The following is a 19,416-nucleotide window of genomic DNA, read 5'->3' on the forward strand; positions in this document are numbered from 1 at the left end:
CATCTAAGGGCAGAGCTTACTCTTCTAACTGGTACCCACGCTCCTGTATTTACAGGAGAGCAGCCTGCAGAGCATCATTGCTAATAGAGACCCACATATGGAGAACCAACCCTTCCAGTGGGTCTGCTCTGTACCAGGACTTGTGCTGGGAGCTTGAAGTGGACCAGCTAGGGGAATGCTCCCACATCCCCCATCAAAGGCCCTAGCACAAGCCCATCTTCCAGATGCAGAGGCGCAGCTGCTCAGAAGGCAAGGGACTGCCCAAGGTTCCCCTGGCCAGTCAGTGGTGGGTGGATGGTGATACCCAGGCTGCCTGACCACAAACCCCCGGATCACTGGTGCTCAATCCATCACTTCTGGTCCCTTTCCCTCCCCCAGTTCTGCTCCAAGAGATCAGCCAGTTTTACCAAACGTTCCCCATTCTAACTGAAGGGGCTGACTGCCCACTCCCGCCCCTCTGACTGAACCACCATCCATCCTGTCTCCCTCTTGTCCTCTGCCCCCCTCATCTGCCAATCCTGCCACTTCAAGAAGAGCCCCGGCCAAGAGAGAAAGTTCTATTGCAAGTTGTGTGAGAGGAAGATCCTGTTCCCTTCCAGGTGCCTGGCATCTCCCCCTCCCTGCCCCTGACAGGAAGCACCTCCTTCCAACAAGGGGGACCTTTAGGTCTGAAAGGCTCCAGTGTCCCCAGGCCAGGTGGGCGTGCTCTTGGCCTTGGCTGGGCACCACAGGAAATGGAGGCGTGGAGGACCACCCCCAAGCCTCTGCTTAAAGGGGCGGCTGGCCTCGGGCTGCAGTCAGGCCGCCTTTGCACCATGACCCCCCGGCTGCTTCCCCTGCTGCTGCTGCTCCTGGCCGGCCCCCCCGCCGCTCAGCCGGCTCCCCCGACCTGCTACTCCAGGATGCTGGCCCTGAGCCGGGAGATCACCGCTGACTCCCAGAGCCTGCAGGCCACGGAGACTTTGGTGAGTGCCCTCGGCCCCCCTGAGGACTGGGAGGTCCATGCAGACCCAGTTCTCAAAAATTTGCCTTTGGACCAGGGAAAAAACGCTAGTTTTCTTTTCTGGTCAATGTTAATTTCAAGGGTATTTGTGTTTTATTCCCATCCTATTAAATACCAATGGTTTGCACTTCCTTTTAAATACAAAGAAAATATAATCAAAGACATCACAATTTTTGTTTATAACTAGCTAGCAAATATCAGAGGATCTGTTTTAAAATGTAAAAAGAGAGAGAGAAGAGAAGAGAAGGGAACAGGAGAAGAGAAGCTCCCATAGAGTTTAGAGCTCCAACTTAAGGAGGACCAAAGAGCTCTGCTTATTTATTCTCCCCACTAGCCAGCAGGAGCTAAGGGGGCAACTCCCAGAATCAGCCCCACCCCTAACCTGCTGTAGGACCCTGAGCAAATTACTCAGCCCTGAATCTCAGCACCCTCAGCTGTGAGAGGGGATGGCTGAGCCCCTCACCGGCTTCGGGCACCTGGAGGGTTGAAGACTTGGATGCAGACACAGCCTGCACAGAGGACAACCCAGGATGTCTACACTGTTCTCAACACTGTGTTAAGAGGAAGACCCAGGGGCTCGGAGCCAACAGTCCCACAGGGGCCGCCCAGAACTAGAATCCAGCCTCCTGACTGCTCGTCCAGTGTAGAAACAAAACAAATTAAACTTCAAAGCTCTGGTAAAATTTCAAAGTATCCCTTTACCACTTGTGAATCCTTCAAATAAAATGCACTGTTCTCAGATGTGGGGCTTACGATACCCTAACACCTCCTTCGTATTTTCTTTTTGAAAGTTAAATGATGTGTATTTTTTTCAACTTATGAAAGTCATATACTTTGAAAATGGTTGGAAAAGGCACAAAAGACAAAGAAGAAAATAAATATTACTGCAATCCTACCACCTAGAGGTGACCTGCTGCCATTACATTCAGAGGATAGGATTTCAGCTCTGGGTCTGTACAGTTAGCCAAGTGTGTAGACAAATTGGATCCAGCAACACAGCAGTTCTGCAATTTACTTCTTAGCGACGCTGTCAAATAAATTAATATTTCTTTGTAACAACATTTGGTTGTATTGTTGCGCCCCAATGCATCCACAAATTCCTTGCTATCCAATATGTAAAGCAATCATCTTTTAAAAATATATGATTTTAAAGCTTAAAATTATGCATAAGCTCAGAGCTGGAAGGAAGTGGAGGTTATGTGTTCTAACTCTCTAATCTCACAACTGGGAAACCGAGTCACAAAGAAGAAGGAGACCTACCCCATGTCACACAGGCAATTACTGGTCGGGAGGGACCAGAATCTGGGTCTTCTGGCCTTCAGGCCAGCACAGAAGCAAAAGTGAAATATAGTAATATAAAAGTGTACATAGGGCTTCCCTGGTGGTGCAGTGGTTGAGAGTCCGCCTGCCGACGCAGGGGGCACGGGTTCGTGCCCCGGTCCGGGAAGATCCCACATGCCGCGGAGCGGCTGGGCCCGTGAGCCATAGCCGCGGAGCCTGTGCTCCGCAGTGGGAGAAGCCACAACAGTGAGAGGCCCGTGTACCGCAAAAAAAAAAAAAAAAAAAAAAGTGTACATACATATACAGTTTTATATTACTAAATATATACTATATAATTACTATGTCTAGATTACAGTTATAGAACTGTTTTAATATATATACATATATAGACACATATTTATATGTGTGTGTGTCTCTCTCTCTCTGTATATATATGTATGCATATGTGTGTGTATATATATATATACATAAAACTGTTCCCTAGCTCATAGTCAATGATAAAATGGTTGCATTCTAAAAGTCGAATTCTAGAAGAGCAGTTTACTTTGGGGGAATGTGGCATATGATACAAGAAAGTATTGTACATGGCAGTATCAAGGAAGGCCCCAGGGATCTGGGGCTGCTCTGGTTTTGGGGAGGCTGGCAGAGAGCCTTCTGTGGCCAGGCTGAGGGTGTGTCCCTGTGAGCAACACAGAAACCCGTTTCCCTTTCTGCAGGAGCCGTGTGTGAGATACCTGCCCAGGTTGTACCTGGATATACACGTAAGCGGGGTCTGCCTGCCTGTGGGAGGGCTTGGAGTTGGGGTGGGGAGAAACTCTGTGCAGAAGGGCCAGGAGTCCCCAGCTCCCGCGTCTCTGGCTACTGACTTCCCCAAGAGACCCGTCCCTGTTGTCCACTCACAGAATTACTGCGTGCTGGCCAAGCTGCGGGACTTTGTGGCATCGCCCCAGTGTTGGAAGGTGGCCCGGGTAGATGCCTTGAAGGACAAAGTGCGGAAACTGTACACCATCATGAACTCGTTCTGCAGGAGGGTAAGCGACACCATTGAACGTTCTTTTTCTACTTGTCATCAGTCAAGAACTTAAGAGAAGGGTTAGGAGATGAGGGGATGAGGAGGAGGAAGACAAAAGCTTATGGGGTGCTTCCAGGTCACAAAGCCCTTCCTCAACCCTATAGCTCTTGCTGAGTGCTGGAGGACTCAGAACAAGGCTCCTCCTGTCCTCCAGCTCCATCTCCAACACCCAAGACCACAGGCTGAGTGTCAAATGGGGCAGGGATTGTGGGTAGAGGACTCTGGAATTCCGAGAATTCCCGGAGCCCTGGGGTCAGGGGAGACTTCCTGGGGGAGGGGCTTCGGGTGTGCTCTGTGTTGGGAGGAATCTGGCAGCAGAGGGGAGGGAGATGGGAAAAGCAGAGAATCAGCACTGGTTAAGATGCAGAAAGCAGAGTTGTTTGGTCCTAGAGGCACAGGCTTCAGCATCAGGCAGACCTGAGCCCCTGTCTTCACCTCCCTGCTTCCTAAATGCCAGTGTCCCCTCCGCTCTCTGAGCCACAGTTTCCTCATTCGTGAATGATACCCATGTCAGGAGAGCATTGGGAGGATAATACTACTTACACCCCCTGACCGTGTGTGTGCTGGGCGCTGTAGTAACTCCCTCGGTGCTAAGATCTCTATCAAGGTGACTAAACATAGAATACCGAACACCAGGCTTGGCCCAGGAAACTTATAATTAGCTATTAAGTTTTTTAGCTTTAAGTTTTATTAAGATTTGTTTGTTACTATGCATCAAAGATGAGACAAGCATTTTGTCCCACACCCATTTCCCTCCTCATTCCCCTCTCCCCTTGGTCGTGGAGGGGAGACAAGAAGAAGACATAATACAGTCTGAAAAGTGCTGCTATTGACTCTAAGGTGTTTGAAGGTGAGACCTGGTGCTGTTACTCATGGTATCCCCGATGTCTGGGCCAGAGTTGTTGCTCAGTAATTGAGATTTATTCATTTATTCACTCCCTTGCCCATCTATCCATTGATCCATCTGGTCAACCAATGTACAACTGAATTCAATAATAAAAGACTATATGAGATTCAATAGGAAGGTGAAGAAAGATGTAACCAGCTCTCCTTGGGGGAATGAATGTTGGGAAATTTTCACACAAAAGGGAACAACTGAACAGTCTTTGAGGATAACCAGGAGTCCTATAGTTGTGCATGGGCTCTGTGGCCACCTTCAGTGACATTCCTGCTCATTGCACATCTTTTCCAGGATTTGGTGTTCCTTTCGGATGACTGCAATGCCTTGGAATACCCAATCCTAGTGACCACGGTCCTGCCAGATCATCAGAGCTAAGGCAGCTCAGACCAGCGAGAGACCCCAGGGGGACTGAAGTTATGTCAGCTGCCCAGACACAATGGGCTAAAGCCATGGCCCCCACAGGTCTCCCTGAAACTGTCATGTGTCTCTCCAGCTTCTGGAAAGCAAGGCTTGTGCTCCTACCCTAGAACCGATTTTTAACATAGTTAGAAGCCTTGCTTCTCCTTCCCCTTTGTTTTGTCTTACCAGGATGGTTAGGTACACAAGCATGTTGATTTGATCACTAAGAAGAAAAGGGCAAACCAGCTTCTTTTTTATGAACAACTAGCTTGAGAACAAGCAAAATAGTATGTTTGTAGTACCACTTTAACGGAGTAGTGGTACCATTTTTCTTTCTTGGTAAAAACCTGCTTACATTTAACCAAGCTTCTATTTTATACCTTCTCTCTCTACAAATTTTCCTGACACTTATCTTTCATTTTTAAGGAAATTTCATTATCTATAAGATGTATTTGCGAGGTTCATAATAACATACTGCTGATGGGAACGATTCTTTCATTGAAAGGTGATGAAAATCAAATAAAGACTATCATTACAGTGAGAAACATGTGTCCTGCTGTATTTGTTCAAGGTGGGTGTCAGGGCGTTTATTTCATGAGCTTTCTGCAGGTTGCTGCTTTTAGCAAGATATGTCTTTCTTCCTCTTTCCATCGAGCACAGGTGTTTCTGGGTCTGCTTCAAACCACCTGTGTGAATGTCTGTCTTTAAAGCATCAGAAGATGCTCTAATTTATGTTTGGGGACAGACTGTATCCTGCATCGTACCCATGGCAGTGTAGTACCTGACATGTCATAAACATCAGTTCACTGAGTCATCATAACAGACCCAGAGACGGGCATCGTAGGATGCTGAGGCTCATGTAGATTAGGTAACTTGACCAAGGTCACCAGCTGCTAAGTGGGGAGGCTGGATTGAACTCAAAGAGCTCCAAAGCCCACACTCTCCCTTGTGTCCCACACTGGTTCTCTGCAGGTGAAGCATGCTTGTTTAATTAATTCATGAACACAACAGTAACATCTCAGTTAAGTAACTGGATTGTTGAAAAAGATTTCAAATATTGATTTTTTAAAAGTTCACATGCTACACTGTGGTCTTTTTATTTCCTTTACTCCCTTCTGTACACGTGGGCCATACTTTCCCTCCCTGATCTTAGGTGTCTTTGACTTAGATGATTTATGAGAATGATTTACTAGCTTATGATTTTATATTTAGAAGCACAAGACCAGAGCATCACAGTACTGGTTTCCTAGGGCGCCATAACAGGGTACCATAAACTGGGCTTAAAGGAGGAGAAGTTTATTGCCTCATAGTTCTAGAGGTTAGAAGTTCTGAAATCTAAGTGTTGGCAGGGTCATCCTCTCCCTGAAGGCTTTAGGATAGAGGATCCTTCCTTGCCTCTTCCTAGCTTCTGGTGGTTACTGGTAATCCTTGTCATCCCTTGGCTATAGACACATCGATTCAATCTCTGTCCCCATCAACACATGGTATTTACCTGGCATCTGTATCCTTGTGTCCAAAATTCCCTCTTCTTGAAGTAAATTATCTCTGTTTGCAGATGACATGATCTTATATATAGAAAATGTTAAACACTCCACCAAAGAAAACCTGTTAGAATTAAGTAAAGTGGCAGGAGAGAAAAATCAATATACAAAAATCAGTGGCATTTCTATACACTAACAACAAACTTTCAGAAAGAGAAATTAAGAAAAAATCCCATTTACAATAGTATCAAAAAGTATAAAATGCATAGGAATTAATTTAATCAAGGAGGTAAAAGACCTGCACACTGAAAACTATAAGACATTGATGAAAGAAAATGAGGAAGACACAAATAAATGGAAAGCTATCCCCTTTTCATGGATTAGAAGAATTAATACCATTAAAATAAAAGTATTGTCCATACTGCCCAAAGTGATCTTCAGATTCAACTTAATCCCTATCAAAATTCCCCTGGCATTTTTCACAGAAACAGAAAAAAGCAATCCTAAAATTCATATGGAACCACAAAAGACCCCAAATAGCCAAAGCAATCTTGACAAAGAACAAAGCTCAAAGTATCACATCATTTCATATTATACTAGAAGCTATAGTCAAAACAAGATGGTACTGGCACATGGATCAGAACACACAGAACAGTGGAAGAGAACGGAGAGCCCAGATATAAAAGGAGAACCCAGATATATATCCGTGCATAACTTTGACACGGACACCAAGAACACACAATAGGGAAAGGATAGTCTCTTCAGTCAGTGGTGCTGGGAAAATTGGTATGCACACACAAAAGAAACTAGACCTCTGTCTTACACCACTCACAAAAGTGGATTAAAGACTTAATGTAAGACTTGAAATCATACAGCTACTAGAAGAAAACATAGGGGAAAATCTCCCTAACATTGGTCTTAGCAATGATTTTGTTTGTTTGTTTGTTTGTTTTAAATATTTTTTGAATGGTTAAATTTATTTATTTTTATTTTCTTTGCTGTGCCATGTGTCACGTGGTATCTTAGTTCCCCCCAGGGATGGAACCTGGGCCCCTGCAGTGGAAGCACAGAGTCCTAACCACCAGACTGCCAGGGAAGTCCCAGCAATGATTTTTTGGATATGACACTTAAAGCACAGGCAACAAAAGCAAAAGTAAACAAGTGGGACTACATCAAACTTAAAAGCTTCTGCACAGCAAAGGAAACCATGAAAAAAAAAAGGTAACTTACGGAATGCGAGAAAATATTTGCACCATGTATCTGATAAGGGGTTAATATCCAAAGTACATAAGAAATTTTTACAACTCATAGCAAAAAATCCCAAATCTGATTTTAAAACAGGCAAAGGATCTGAATAGATGTTTTACCAAAGAAGACATACAAATGGACAACAGGTACATGAAAATGTGTTCAATATCACTAACCATCAGGGAAATGAAAATCAAAACCACCACGAAAAATCACCTCATACCTGTTAGGATGGGTTTTATAAAAAAGACAACAGGTAAGTTTTGCGAAGATGCGGAGAAAAGGGAATCCTTGTACACTGTTGGTGGGATTGTAAATTGGTACAGCCATTATGGAAAACAGTATGAGGGTCTTCAAAAAATTAAAACTAGAACTACCGGGACTTCCCTGGTGGCAGAGTGGTTAAGAATCTGCCTGCCAATGCAGGGGACTGGGTTCGATCTCTGGTCCGGGAAGATTCCACATGCCGCGGAGGAGCTAAGCCCGTGCGCCACAACTACTGAGCCCACACGCAGCAACTACTGAAGGCTGCACACCTAGATGTGTGCTCCACAAAAAGAGAAGCCACTGCAATGAGAAGCCCACGTGGCACAACTAGAGAAAGACTGTGCACAGCAACAAAGACCCAATGCAGCCAAAAAATAAAAATAAAAATAAAATTGAACTACATATGATCCAGCAATCCTACTTCTGTGTATATATCTGAAAGAAATAAAATCAGTATCTCAAAGAGGTATCTGGACCCCCATTCATTCATAGATGAATGAATAAAGAAGAATTATATGGATATATGTAAAATGGAATATTATTCAGCCATGAGAAACAAGGAAATCCTGCCATTTACAACAATATGAATGAAACTAGAGGACATCATGCTCAGTGGAATTAGCCAAAGACAAGTACAGTAGGATCTTACTTATATGTATAGCCTGAAAAAAAAAAGTTGAACTCATAAAAACAGAGTGGAATGGTAGTTACCAGGCACTGGGGCATGGGAAAGATGGGAAGATGGTGGTCAAAGGGTAGAAACCTTCAGTTATAAGATGAATAAGCTCTGAGGGTGTAACATACAGCATGGTGACTGTAGTTAATAATACCGTGTAGTGCACTTGAAATTTGGTAAGAGATTTGGTAATTTTAAGCATTCTCACCACACACATGCACAAGAAGTAACTATGGAAAGTGATGGATGTAATAATTAACTGGATTGTGGGAGTCATTTCACAAAGTATAACTTACATCGAATCATCACCTTGTATATTTAAAATATATACAATTTTATTTGAAAATTATACCCCAATAAAGCTGAAAAAAAAAAAAAGAAACAAAATTTTTCTGTTCTTATAAGGATACTGGTTATTGGTTAAGGGCCCACCCTGATGAAGCATGACCTCATCTTAATTTGATAACATCTGCAAAGATGTTATTTTCAAATAAAGTCTCATTCATTGATATGAGGGGTTAGGACTTCAACATATCTTTTTGGGAGACAAAATTCAGCACACAACAATCATTCTTCCAAGGGATAATCCCATCACAAAGGAAAATTATGCAACAAACTAACCCCTTGTTACCACCATCGCCACCATCTACCACTTCCTGCCAGGTGCTAAACATGCATGCCAGGCACATAGCACACACTAGCCCACTGAACCTTCACAATGATGCTGCTGCTGGGTGGGTGTTCTCAACCCCGATTTGCAGTGCAGGAAACACACTCAGGTTCAAAGGTTAAGCGATTTCCCCAGATAAATCGTGGCAAAGGATTCCAGATAAACAGGCAAGCACTAGAAGTGTCCATTTCACAGCTCTGCTAAGTCTTTGCTATTTCTTGGTAGCAAAGTAAACCAGTGACGACAAGGACTAATTTATACATTTCAGGCATTTCTTTGTTTGTTCATTTCTTCCACATTGACTGAGTGCTTATTGTGAACTCATCAAATGCTGAGATGCAAAGTACAGAATTCTTCCTCTTAAGTTAGCGGAGAAGACATATGCAAAATCAAGGAGACGGCAGAGGAAAGAGCAAATAATACTCCCTGAGATGGGGCAGAAAGTTTTCTTAGAGGATTCAGAATTTGAACAAGGTCTTTTCAAGACTTGTTGAGTTGAAACTGTTGACTTGTATATGACTGGGAACTTGTTAAGATGGAAAGGAGTGGAGGAAGAAGATAGAGCAGAGCCAAAGGCACAGAGACTCTCATGGAGGTGAATGGTGCATGGTTGCGAAGTCAGGAAGTGGAGCTGAGAATATAGTGGGGTCAGAATGTAACCAGTGTGGGACCTCCCTGGTGGCGCAGTGGTTAAGAATCCGCCTGCCAATGCAGGGGACATGGGTTCAACCCCTGGTCCGGGAAGATCCCACGTGTTGTGGAGCAACTAAGCCTGTGCGCCACAACTACTGAGCCTGTGCTCTACAGCCTGCGAGCCACATCTACTGAGCCTATGAACCACAACTACTGAAGCCCACATGCCTAGAGCCCGTGCTCTGAAAAAAGAGAAGCCACTGCAATGAGAAGCCTGCACGCCGCAACGAAGAGTAGTCCCCGCTGGCTGCAACTAGAGAAAGCCCGCGCAGAGCAACAAAGACCCAACGCAGCCAAAAATAAATAAATAAACGAATAAATTTATTTTTTAAAAAAAAGAATGTAATTGGTGTGGATCATGGTGAGGCCTGGCAGGGACACGCAGGCAGAGGGTGTCTGTCCTGACCCCAGTTGTGTAATAACCAGGGTCACATAAAGGAGACTCCTTTTCTAGGCAGAAAGACTGGGATCCAATGGTTGGAAGTTGTCAATTCCTGAAGGGGTCCCTCTGCTTTGGATTTCAAAAACAACAAAATGAGGACATGGCTCCTCCCCTGTGAACCAGCCCATTGCCAAGCCAGACATCTGGGTACCAGCCTGGGCTCCTTCTCCTTCTTTCTCTATAGCCAACTGGTCAACCCCACCTTCTTTGCATCTCCTGACTTCACCATTTGCTCTTTACCACCTAAACATTAGTTCAGAACCTTCTCAGAACATGACATCCAACCTTTGCCCAGGACTCCTTTCTCTGATGGAGGATGGAGCTAATGGTGAGGAACTGTAATAAGATGCTTTGCAGAGACTGATGCTGGTGATGCTAAATAAGGGTTTTGTAGACCAAGCTGAGAACTCGGTCCCCTTATCCTCACTCACCATTAGCTTTTTAATTTAATTATTAGTTTCTGCTTTATAACAAAGTGAATCAGTCATACATATACATCTGTTCCCACATCCCTTCTCTCTTGCGTCTCCCTCCCTCCCACCCTCCCCATCCCACCCCTCCAGGCGCTCACAAAGCACCGAGCTGATCCCCCTGTGCTATGCGGCTGCTTCCCACTATCTATCTACCTTATGTTTGGCAGTGTATATATGTCCATGCCTCTCTTTCGCTTTGTCACAGCTTACCCTTCCCCCTCCCCATATCCTCAAGTCCATTCTCAAGTAGGTCTGTGTCTTTATTCCCGTTTTACCCCTAGGTTCTTCATGACATTTTTTTTTCTTAAATTCCATATATATGTGTTAGCATACAGTATTTGTCTTTCTCTTTCTGACTTACTTCACTCTGTATGACAGACTCTAGGTCTATCCACCTCATTACAAATAGCTCAGTTTCGTTTCTTTTCATGGCTGAGTAATATTCCATTGTATATATGTGCCACATCTTCTTTATCCATTCATCCGATGATGGACACTTAGGTTGTTTCCATCTCCGGGCTATGGTGAATAGAGCTGCAATGAACATTTTGGTACATGTCTCTTTTTGAATTATGGTTTTCTCAGGGTATATGCCTAGTAGTGGGATTGCTGGGTCATATGCTAGTTCTATTTTTAGTTTTTTAAGGAACCTCCATACTGTTCTCCATAGTGGCTGTACCAATTCACATTCCCACCAGCAGTGCAAGAGTGTTCCCTTTTCTCCACACCCTCTCCAGCATTTATTGTTTCTAGATTTCTTGATGATGGCCATTCTGACTGTGAGATGATATCTCATTGTAGTTTTGATTTGCATTTCTCTAATAATTAATGATGTTGAGCATTCTTTCATGTGTTTGTTGGCAGTCTGTATATCTTCTTTGGAGAGATGCCTATTTAAGTCTTCTGCCCATTTTTGGATTGGATTGTTTGTTTGTTTGCTATTGAGCTGCATGAGCTGCTTATAAATTTTGGAGATTAATCCTTTGTCAGTTGCTTCATTTGCAAATATTTTCTCCCATTCTGAGGGTTGTCTTTTGGTCTTGTTTATGGTTTCCTTTGCTGTGCAAAAGCTTTGAAGTTTCATTAGGTCCCATTTGTTTATCTTTGTTTTTATTTCCATTTCTCTAGGAGGTGGGTCCAAAAGGATCTTGCTGTGATTTATGTCATAGAGTGTTCTGCCTATGTTTTCCTCTAAGAGTTTGATAGTTTCTGGCCTTACATTTAGGTCTTTAATCCATTTTGAGCTTATTTTTGTGTATGGTGTTAGGGAATGATCTAATCTCATCCTTTTACATGTCCCTGTCCAGTTTTCCCAGCACACTTATTGAAGAGGCTGTCCTTTCTCCGCTGTAAATTCCTGCCTCCTTTATCAAAGATAAGTTGACCATATGTGCGTGGGTTTATCTCTGGGCTTTCTATCCTGTTCCATTGATCTATCTTTCTGTTTTTGTGCCAGTACCACACTGTCTTGATTACTGTAGCTTTGTAGTATAGTCTGAAGTCAGGGAGCCTGATTCCTCCAGCTCCGTTTTTCGTTCTCAAGATTGCTTTGGCTATTCGGGGTCTTTTGTTTTTCCAAACAAATTTTGAAATTTTTTGTTCTAGTTCTCTGAAAAATGCCAGTGGTAGTTTGATAGGGATTGCATTGAATCTGTAGATTGCTTTGGGTAGTAGAGTCATTTTCACAATATTGATTCTTCCAATCCAGGAGCATGGTATGTCTCTCCATCTATTTGTATCATCTTTAATTTCTTTCATCAGTGTCTTATAATTTTCTGCATACAGGTCTTTTGTCTCCTTAGGTAGGTTTATTCCTAGATATTTTATTCTTTTTGTTGCAGTGGTAAATGGGAGTGTTTTCTTGATTTCACTTTCAGATTTTTCATCATTAGTGTACAGGAACGCTAGAGATTTCTGTGCATTAATTTTGTATCCTGCTACTTTACCAAATTCATTGATTAGCTCTAGTAGTTTTCTGGTAGCATCTTTAGGATTCTCTATGTATAGTATCATGTCATCTGCAAACAGTGACAGCTTTACTTCTTCTTTTCCAATTTGGATTCCTTTTATTTCCTTTTCTTCTCTGATTGCTGTGGCTAAAACTTCCAAAACTAAGTTGAATAAGAGTGGTGAGAGTGGGCAGCCTTGTCGTGTTCCTGATCTTAGTGGAAATGGTTTCAGTTTTTCACCGTTGAGGACGATGTTGGCTGTGGGTTTGTCATATATGGCCTTTATTATGTTGAGGGAAGTTCCCTCTGTGCCTACTTTCTGCAGGGTTTTTATCATAAATGGGTGTTGAATTTTGTCAAAAGCTTTCTCTGCATCTATTGAGATGATCATATGGTTTTTCTTCTTCAATTTGTTAATATGGTGTATCACACTGATTGATTTGCATATATTGAAGAATCCTTGCATTCCTGGAATAAACCCCACTTGATCATGGTGTCTGATCCTTTTAATGTGCTGTGGGATTCTGTTTGCTAGTATTTTGTTGAGGATTTTTGCATCTATGTTCATCAGTGATATTGGCCTGTAGTTTTCTTTCTTTGTGACATCCTTGCCTGGTTTTGGTATCAAGGTGATGGTGGCCTTGTAGAATGAGTTTGGGAGTGCTCCTCCCTCTGCTATATTTTGGAAGAGTTTGAGAAGGATAGGTGTTAGCTCTTCTCTAAATGTTTGATAGAATTCGCCTGTGAAGCCATCTGGTCCTGGGCTTTTGTTTGATGGAAGATTTTTAATCAGAGTTTCAATTTCAGTGCTTGTGATTGGTCTATTCATATTTTCTATTTCTTCCTGATTCAGTCTTGGCAGGTTGTGCATTTCTAAGAATTTGTCCATTTCTTCCAGGTTGCCCATTTTATTGGCATAGAGTTGCTTGTAGTAATCTCTCATGATCTTTTGTATTTCTGCAGTGTCAGTTGTTACTTCTCCGTTTTCATTTCTAATTCTATTGATTTGAGTCTTCTCCCTTTTTTTCTTGATGAGTCTGGCTAATGGTTTATCAATTTTGTTTATCTTCTCAAAGAACCAGCTTTTAGTTTTATTGATCTTTGCTATCGTTTCCTTCATTTCTTTTTCATTTATTTCTGATCTGATCTTTATGATTTCTTTCCTTCTGCTAACTTTGGGGTTTTTTTGTTCTTCTTTCTCTAATTGCTTTAGGTGCAGGGTCAGGTTGTTTATTCGAGATGTTTCCTGTTTCTTAAGGTGGGATTGTATTGCTATAAACTTCCCCCTTAGCACTGCTTTTGCTGCATCCCATAGGTTTTGGGTCGTCGTGTCTCCATTGTCATTTGTTTCTAGGTATTTTTTAATTTCCTCTTTGATTTCTTCAGTGATCACTTCGTTATTGAGTAGTGTATTGTTTAGCCTCCATGTGTTTGTATTTTTTACAGATCTTTTCCTGTAATTGATGTCTAGTCTCATAGCACTGTGGTCGGAAAAGATACTTGATACAATTTCAATTTTCTTAAATTTACCAAGGCTTGATTTGTGACCCAAGATATGATCTATCCTGGAGAATGTTCCATGAGCACTTGAGAAAAATGTGTATTCTGTTGTTTTTGGATGGAATGTCCTATAAATATCAATTAAGTGCATCTTGTTTAATGTATCATTTAAAGCTTGTGTTTCCTTATTGATTTTCATTTTGGATGATCTGTCCATTGGTGAAAGTGGGGTGTTAAAGTCCCCTACTATGAATGTGTTACTGTCGATTTCCCCTTTTATGGCTGTTAGTATTTGCCTTATGTATTGAGGTGCTCCTATGTTGGGTGCATAAATATTTACAATTGTTATATCTTCTTCTTGGATCGATCCCTTGATCATTATGTAGTGTCCTTCTTTGTCTCTTCTAATAGTCTTTATTTTAAAGTCTATTTTGTCTGATATAAGAATTGCTACTCCAGCTTTCTTTTGATTTCCATTTGCATGGAATATCTTTTTCCATCCCCTTACTTTCAATCTGTATGTGTCTCTAGGTCTGAAGTGGGTCTCTTGTAGACAGCATATATATGGGTCTTGTTTTTGTATCCATTCAGCCACTCTGTGTCTTTTGGTGGGAGCATTTAGTCCATTTACATTTAAGGTAATTATTGATATGTATGTTCCTATTCCCATTTCCTTAATTGTTTTGGGTTCGTTATTGTAGGTATTTTCCTTCTGTTGTGTTTCTTGCCTAGAGAAGTTCCTTTAGCATTTGTTGTAGAGCTGGTTTGGTGGTGCTGAACTCTCTCAGCTTTTGCTTGTCTGTAGAGGTTTTAATTTCTCCATCAAATCTGAATGAGATCCTTGCTGGGTAGAGTAGTCTTGGTTGCAGGTTTTTCTCCTTCATCACTTTAATTATGTCCTGCCACAACCTTCTGGCTTGTAGAGTTTCTGCTGAGAGATCAGCTGTTAACCTGATGGGGATTCCCTTGTGTGTTATTTGTTGTTTTTCCCTTGCTGCTTTTAATATAATCTCTTTGTGTTTAATTTTTGACAGTTTGATTAATATGTGTCTTGGCGTATTTCTCCTTGGATTTATTCTGTATGGGACTCTCTGTGCCTCCTGGACTTGATTAACTATTTCCTTTCCTATATTAGGGAAGTTTTCAACTATAATCTCTTCAAATATTTTCTCAGTCCCTTTCTTTTTCTCTTCTTCTTCTGGAACCCCTATAATTCAAATGTTGGTGCGTTTAATGTTGTCCCAGAGGTCTCTGAGACTGTCCTCTGTTCTTTTCATTCTTTTTTCTTTATTTTGCTCTGCATCAGTTATTTCCACTATTTTATCTTCCACCTCACTTATCCGTTCTTCTGCCTCAGTTATTCTGCTATTGATCCCATCTAGAGTATTTTTCATTTCATTTATTGTGTTTTTAATCGATGCTTGATTCATCTTTAGTTTTTCTAGGTCCTTGTTAACTGTTTCTTGCATTTTGTCTATTCTATTTCCAAGATTTTGGATCTTGGAAATAGAATCTTGGATCATCTTTACTATCATTATTCTGAATTCTTTTTCAGGTAGACTGCCTATTTCCTCTTCATTTGATAGGTCTGGTGGGTTTTTATCTTGCTCCTTCACCTGCTGTGTGTTTTTCTGTCTTCTCATTTTGCTTATCTTACTGTGTTTGGGGTCTCCTTTTTGCAGGCTGCAGGTTCGTAGTTCCCGTTGTTTTTGGTGTCTGTCCCCAGTGGCTAAGGTTGGTTCAGTGGGTTGTGTAGGCTTCCCAGTGGGGGGGACTAGTGTCTGTGTTCTGGTGGATGAGGCTCGATCTTGTCTTTCTGGTGGACAGGTCCACATCTGGTGGTGTGTTTTGGGGTGCCTGTGGCCTTATTATGTTTTTAGGCAGCCTCTCTGCTAATGGGTGGGGTTGTGTTCCTGTATTGCTAGTTGCTTGGCATAGGGTGACCAGCACTGTAGCTTGCTGATCGTTGAGTGAAGCTGGGTGTTGGTGTTGAGATGGAGATCTCTGGGAGATTTTCGCCACTTGATATTATGTGGAGCTTTGAGGTCTCTTGTGGACCCGTGTCCTGAAGTTGGCTCTCCCACTTCAGAGGCACAGCACTGACTCCTGGCTGCAGCACCAAGAGCCTTTCATCTACCCAGCTCAGAATAAAAGAGAGAAAAAGTAGAAAGAATGAATTAGTAGAAGAAAGAAAGAGAGAGAGAAAGAAAGGAAGAAGGAAAGAAAGGAAGGAAGGAAGAAAGAAAGAAAGGAGGGAGGGAGGGAGGAAGGACGGAAAGAAAGAAAAAAAGAAAGAAAGAAAGAAAGAAAGAAAGAAAGGAGGGAGGGAGGAAGGAAGGAAAGAAAAAGAAAGAGTGAAAGGAAGAAGGGATGGAGGGAGGGAGGAAGGAAGGAAAGAAAGAAAGAAAGACAGGAGGGAGGGAGGAAGGAAAGAAAGAAAGGAAGAAAGAAAAAAAGAAAGAAGAAGCACAGAAAGACAGGAGGGAGGGAGGGACGGAGGAAGGAAAGAAAGAGAGAAAGAAAGAAAGGAGGGGTGGAGGGAGGGAGGGAGGAAGGGAAGGTAGGAAAAAAAGAAAGAGAGAAGATAAAGTAAAATAGAATAAAGTATAAAATATAATAGCATTATTAAAATAAAAAAGTAATTATTGAAAAAAAACGGACAGATAGAACCCTGGGACATATGGTGGAAGCAAATCTATACAGAGATAATCTCACACAGAAGAATACACATACACATTCACAAAAAGATAACGGGGGGAAAAAATCGAAAATCTTGCTCTCAAAGTCCACCTCCGCAATTTGGGATAATTCGTTGTAAAAAGAGGAAAAGGGGGGAAAGGTCTGAAATCTTGCTCTCAAAGTCCACCTCCTTAATTTGGGATAATTCGTTGTAAAAAGAGGAAAAGGGGAAAAAATCTTAAATCTTGTCCTCAAAGTCCACCTCCTCAATTTGGGATGATTCGCTGTCCATTCATGCACTCCACAGACGCAGGGCACATCAAGCGGACCGTGGAGCTTTAATCCGCTGCCTCCGAGGCTGCACAGAGAGATTTCCCTGTCTCTTCTCTGCTCTCACAGCTCCCGGGTCTCAGCCTTGGACCGGGCCCCGCCTCTGTGCGTAGGTCGCCGGAGGGCGTCCGTTCTTCGCTCAGACAGGACGGGTTTAAAGGAGCCGCTGATTCGGGGGCTCTGGCTCACTCAGGCAGAGTGGAGGGAGGGGCACGCAGTGCGGGGCGGGCCTGAGGCGGCGGAAGCCGGCGTGACGTTGCACCAGCCCGAGGTGCTCCGTGCGTTTTCCCGGGGAAGCCATCCCTGGGTCCCGGGACCCCGGCAGTGGCGGGCTGCACAGGCTCCCCGGAAAGGGGGGGTGGACAGTGACCTGCGCTCGCACACAGGCCTTGTGGCGGCAGCAGTAGCAGCCCCAGCGTCCCACGCCCGTCTCCGGGGTCCGCGCCTTTAGCCGCGGCTCGCGCCCGTCTCTGGAGCTTCTTTAAGCAGCTCTCTTAATGCCCTCTCCTCGCGCACCAGGAAACAAAAGGGAAGAAAAAGTCTCTTGCCTCTTCGGCAGCTCCAGACTTTTCCCCCGGACTCCCTCCGGGCTAGCGGTGGTACACTAACCGCTTCAGGCTCTCTTCCTGCCGCCAGCCCCAGTCCTCTCCCTGCGTTCCGACTGAAACCCGATACCCGAGCCTCAGCTCCCAGCCCCGCCCGCCCCGGCGGCCAAGCAGACAAGCCTCTCGGGCTGGTGTGTGCCTGAGGGTGTGCCGGAATCTCTCCGCTTTGCCCTCCGCACCCCTGTTGCTGTGCTCTCCTCCGCTACTCCGAAGCTTTCCCCCTCCGCCACCCGCAGTCTCTGCCCGCAAAGGGGCTTCTAGTGTGTGGAAACCTTTCCTCCTTCACAGCTCCCTCCCACGGGTGCAGGTCCCGTCCCTATCCTTTTGTCTCGTTTATTCTTTTTTCTTTTGCCCTACCCAGGTATGTGGGGAGTTTCTTGCCTTTTGGGGGGTCTGAGGTCTTCTGTCAGCGTTCAGTAGGTGTTCTGTAGGAGTTGTTCCACGTGTAGGTGAGTTTCTGATGTATCTGTGGGGAGGAAGGTGATCTCCGCGTCTTACTCTTCCGCCATCTTTCCACCATTAGCTCTTTTTGTCCCAAGTGAGATTCTGACAATCACTGATCCTTTTCCCCTGAGGCTTCCCCAACAGAAGGTTTTTTTTTTTTCTCATGTGCTTGTTAATTGTTAGAGCCCATGTTCTTTCTTCAACTGACTTAACCCACCTAGTGAAACAACCCCCAAGTTCACACCTCCTACTCAGAATTTCCGAGGAGGGTTAGGCTAATTTTCTGACTACCTTGTTATTACATTTTCTCTTAGAGTCCCCACAAGTACCTCAGAGTTGACTTCTCTAAAGGTAGCTCTTGCTTTTCTTGCCCATTGGCCTTTCCTGTCTCTGTAAAATTGCCCCATCATTCACAGTTTGCTTCCATGAAAAACGTGGGCTTGTGTCCCCTGATTTTTTTTTTCCTCACCTTTCTCCCACCTTTGCAACTAAGAAGCAAGTCCTGTACTTTCTGCCTCCAAAGCATTTTATGTGTCAACTTCACTGGGCCAGAGAGTGTGCAGAATACTGGATTAAACATTATCCTAGTTGTGTCTGTGAGGATGTTTCCAGAAGACATTAACATTTGAGTTAATGGACTGAGTAAAGAGATTGCCCTCCCCAATGTGGGTGTGTGCCTCAGCCAATCCACTGGAGGCCTGAATAGAACAAAGACTGAGTAAGAGAGAATTTGTTCTGACTGCTGAGCTGAGACATTGGTGTTCTCCTGCCCTGGGACAGGAGCTTACACCAACGGCACTGTTAGTCCTCAGGCCTTCAGATTCAGACCAGAAACTATACTATTGACTTTCCATTTCTCAGACCTCTGGACTCAGACTGGAAACATACCATCAACTTTCTCAGGTCTCCAGCCTATAAATGACACATCATGGCACTTCTAAGCCTCCATAATTGTGTCAGCTAATTCCTTATAACAAATCCTTTTTCGAATAAATATGATATGTTATATCTGTAAATGTATAACTATATCCAGGGTTCTGGAGAACCCTGATTAATACCTGGCACCTGTGCTCTTTTCTCCATACCTGTTATCAATATCCTGGTCAAGGTCATCATGACCTCTTTCCTGGACTGCAATTGCCTCCCAGCTTTCACTCTGGCCCCCTCCCATCCAATTTCCACTCAGCAGCCAGAATAATCTACTTTAAAACATCAATTAGATCATGTCCTTCCCTTGTTGAAAAACTTTCTACAGCTTTCCACTGTGAATGAAATTTGAAGTTCTCACCTTGGTCTACAAACC

General features: G+C 43.5%; 1 protein-coding gene across 1 annotated transcript; it reads left to right on the forward strand.

Annotated features, from left to right (window-relative positions):
- Window positions 1–815: 815 nt before the first annotated feature.
- CYTL1 (cytokine like 1) lies at window positions 816–5,140 on the forward strand (the record flags this gene model as incomplete). Its single annotated transcript, XM_082636449.1, has 4 exons — window positions 816–965; window positions 3,001–3,045; window positions 3,187–3,315; window positions 4,549–5,140. The coding sequence occupies 4 exons, from the start codon at window positions 816–818 to the stop codon at window positions 4,630–4,632; spliced, it is 408 nt and encodes a 135-aa protein (XP_082492575.1). The 3' UTR covers window positions 4,633–5,140.
- Window positions 5,141–19,416: the final 14,276 nt, after the last annotated feature.

Source organism: Mesoplodon mirus (genome assembly GCF_964341445.2).
Source record: "Mesoplodon mirus genome assembly, chromosome: 2".
Lineage (NCBI taxonomy): Eukaryota > Metazoa > Chordata > Mammalia > Artiodactyla > Ziphiidae > Mesoplodon > Mesoplodon mirus.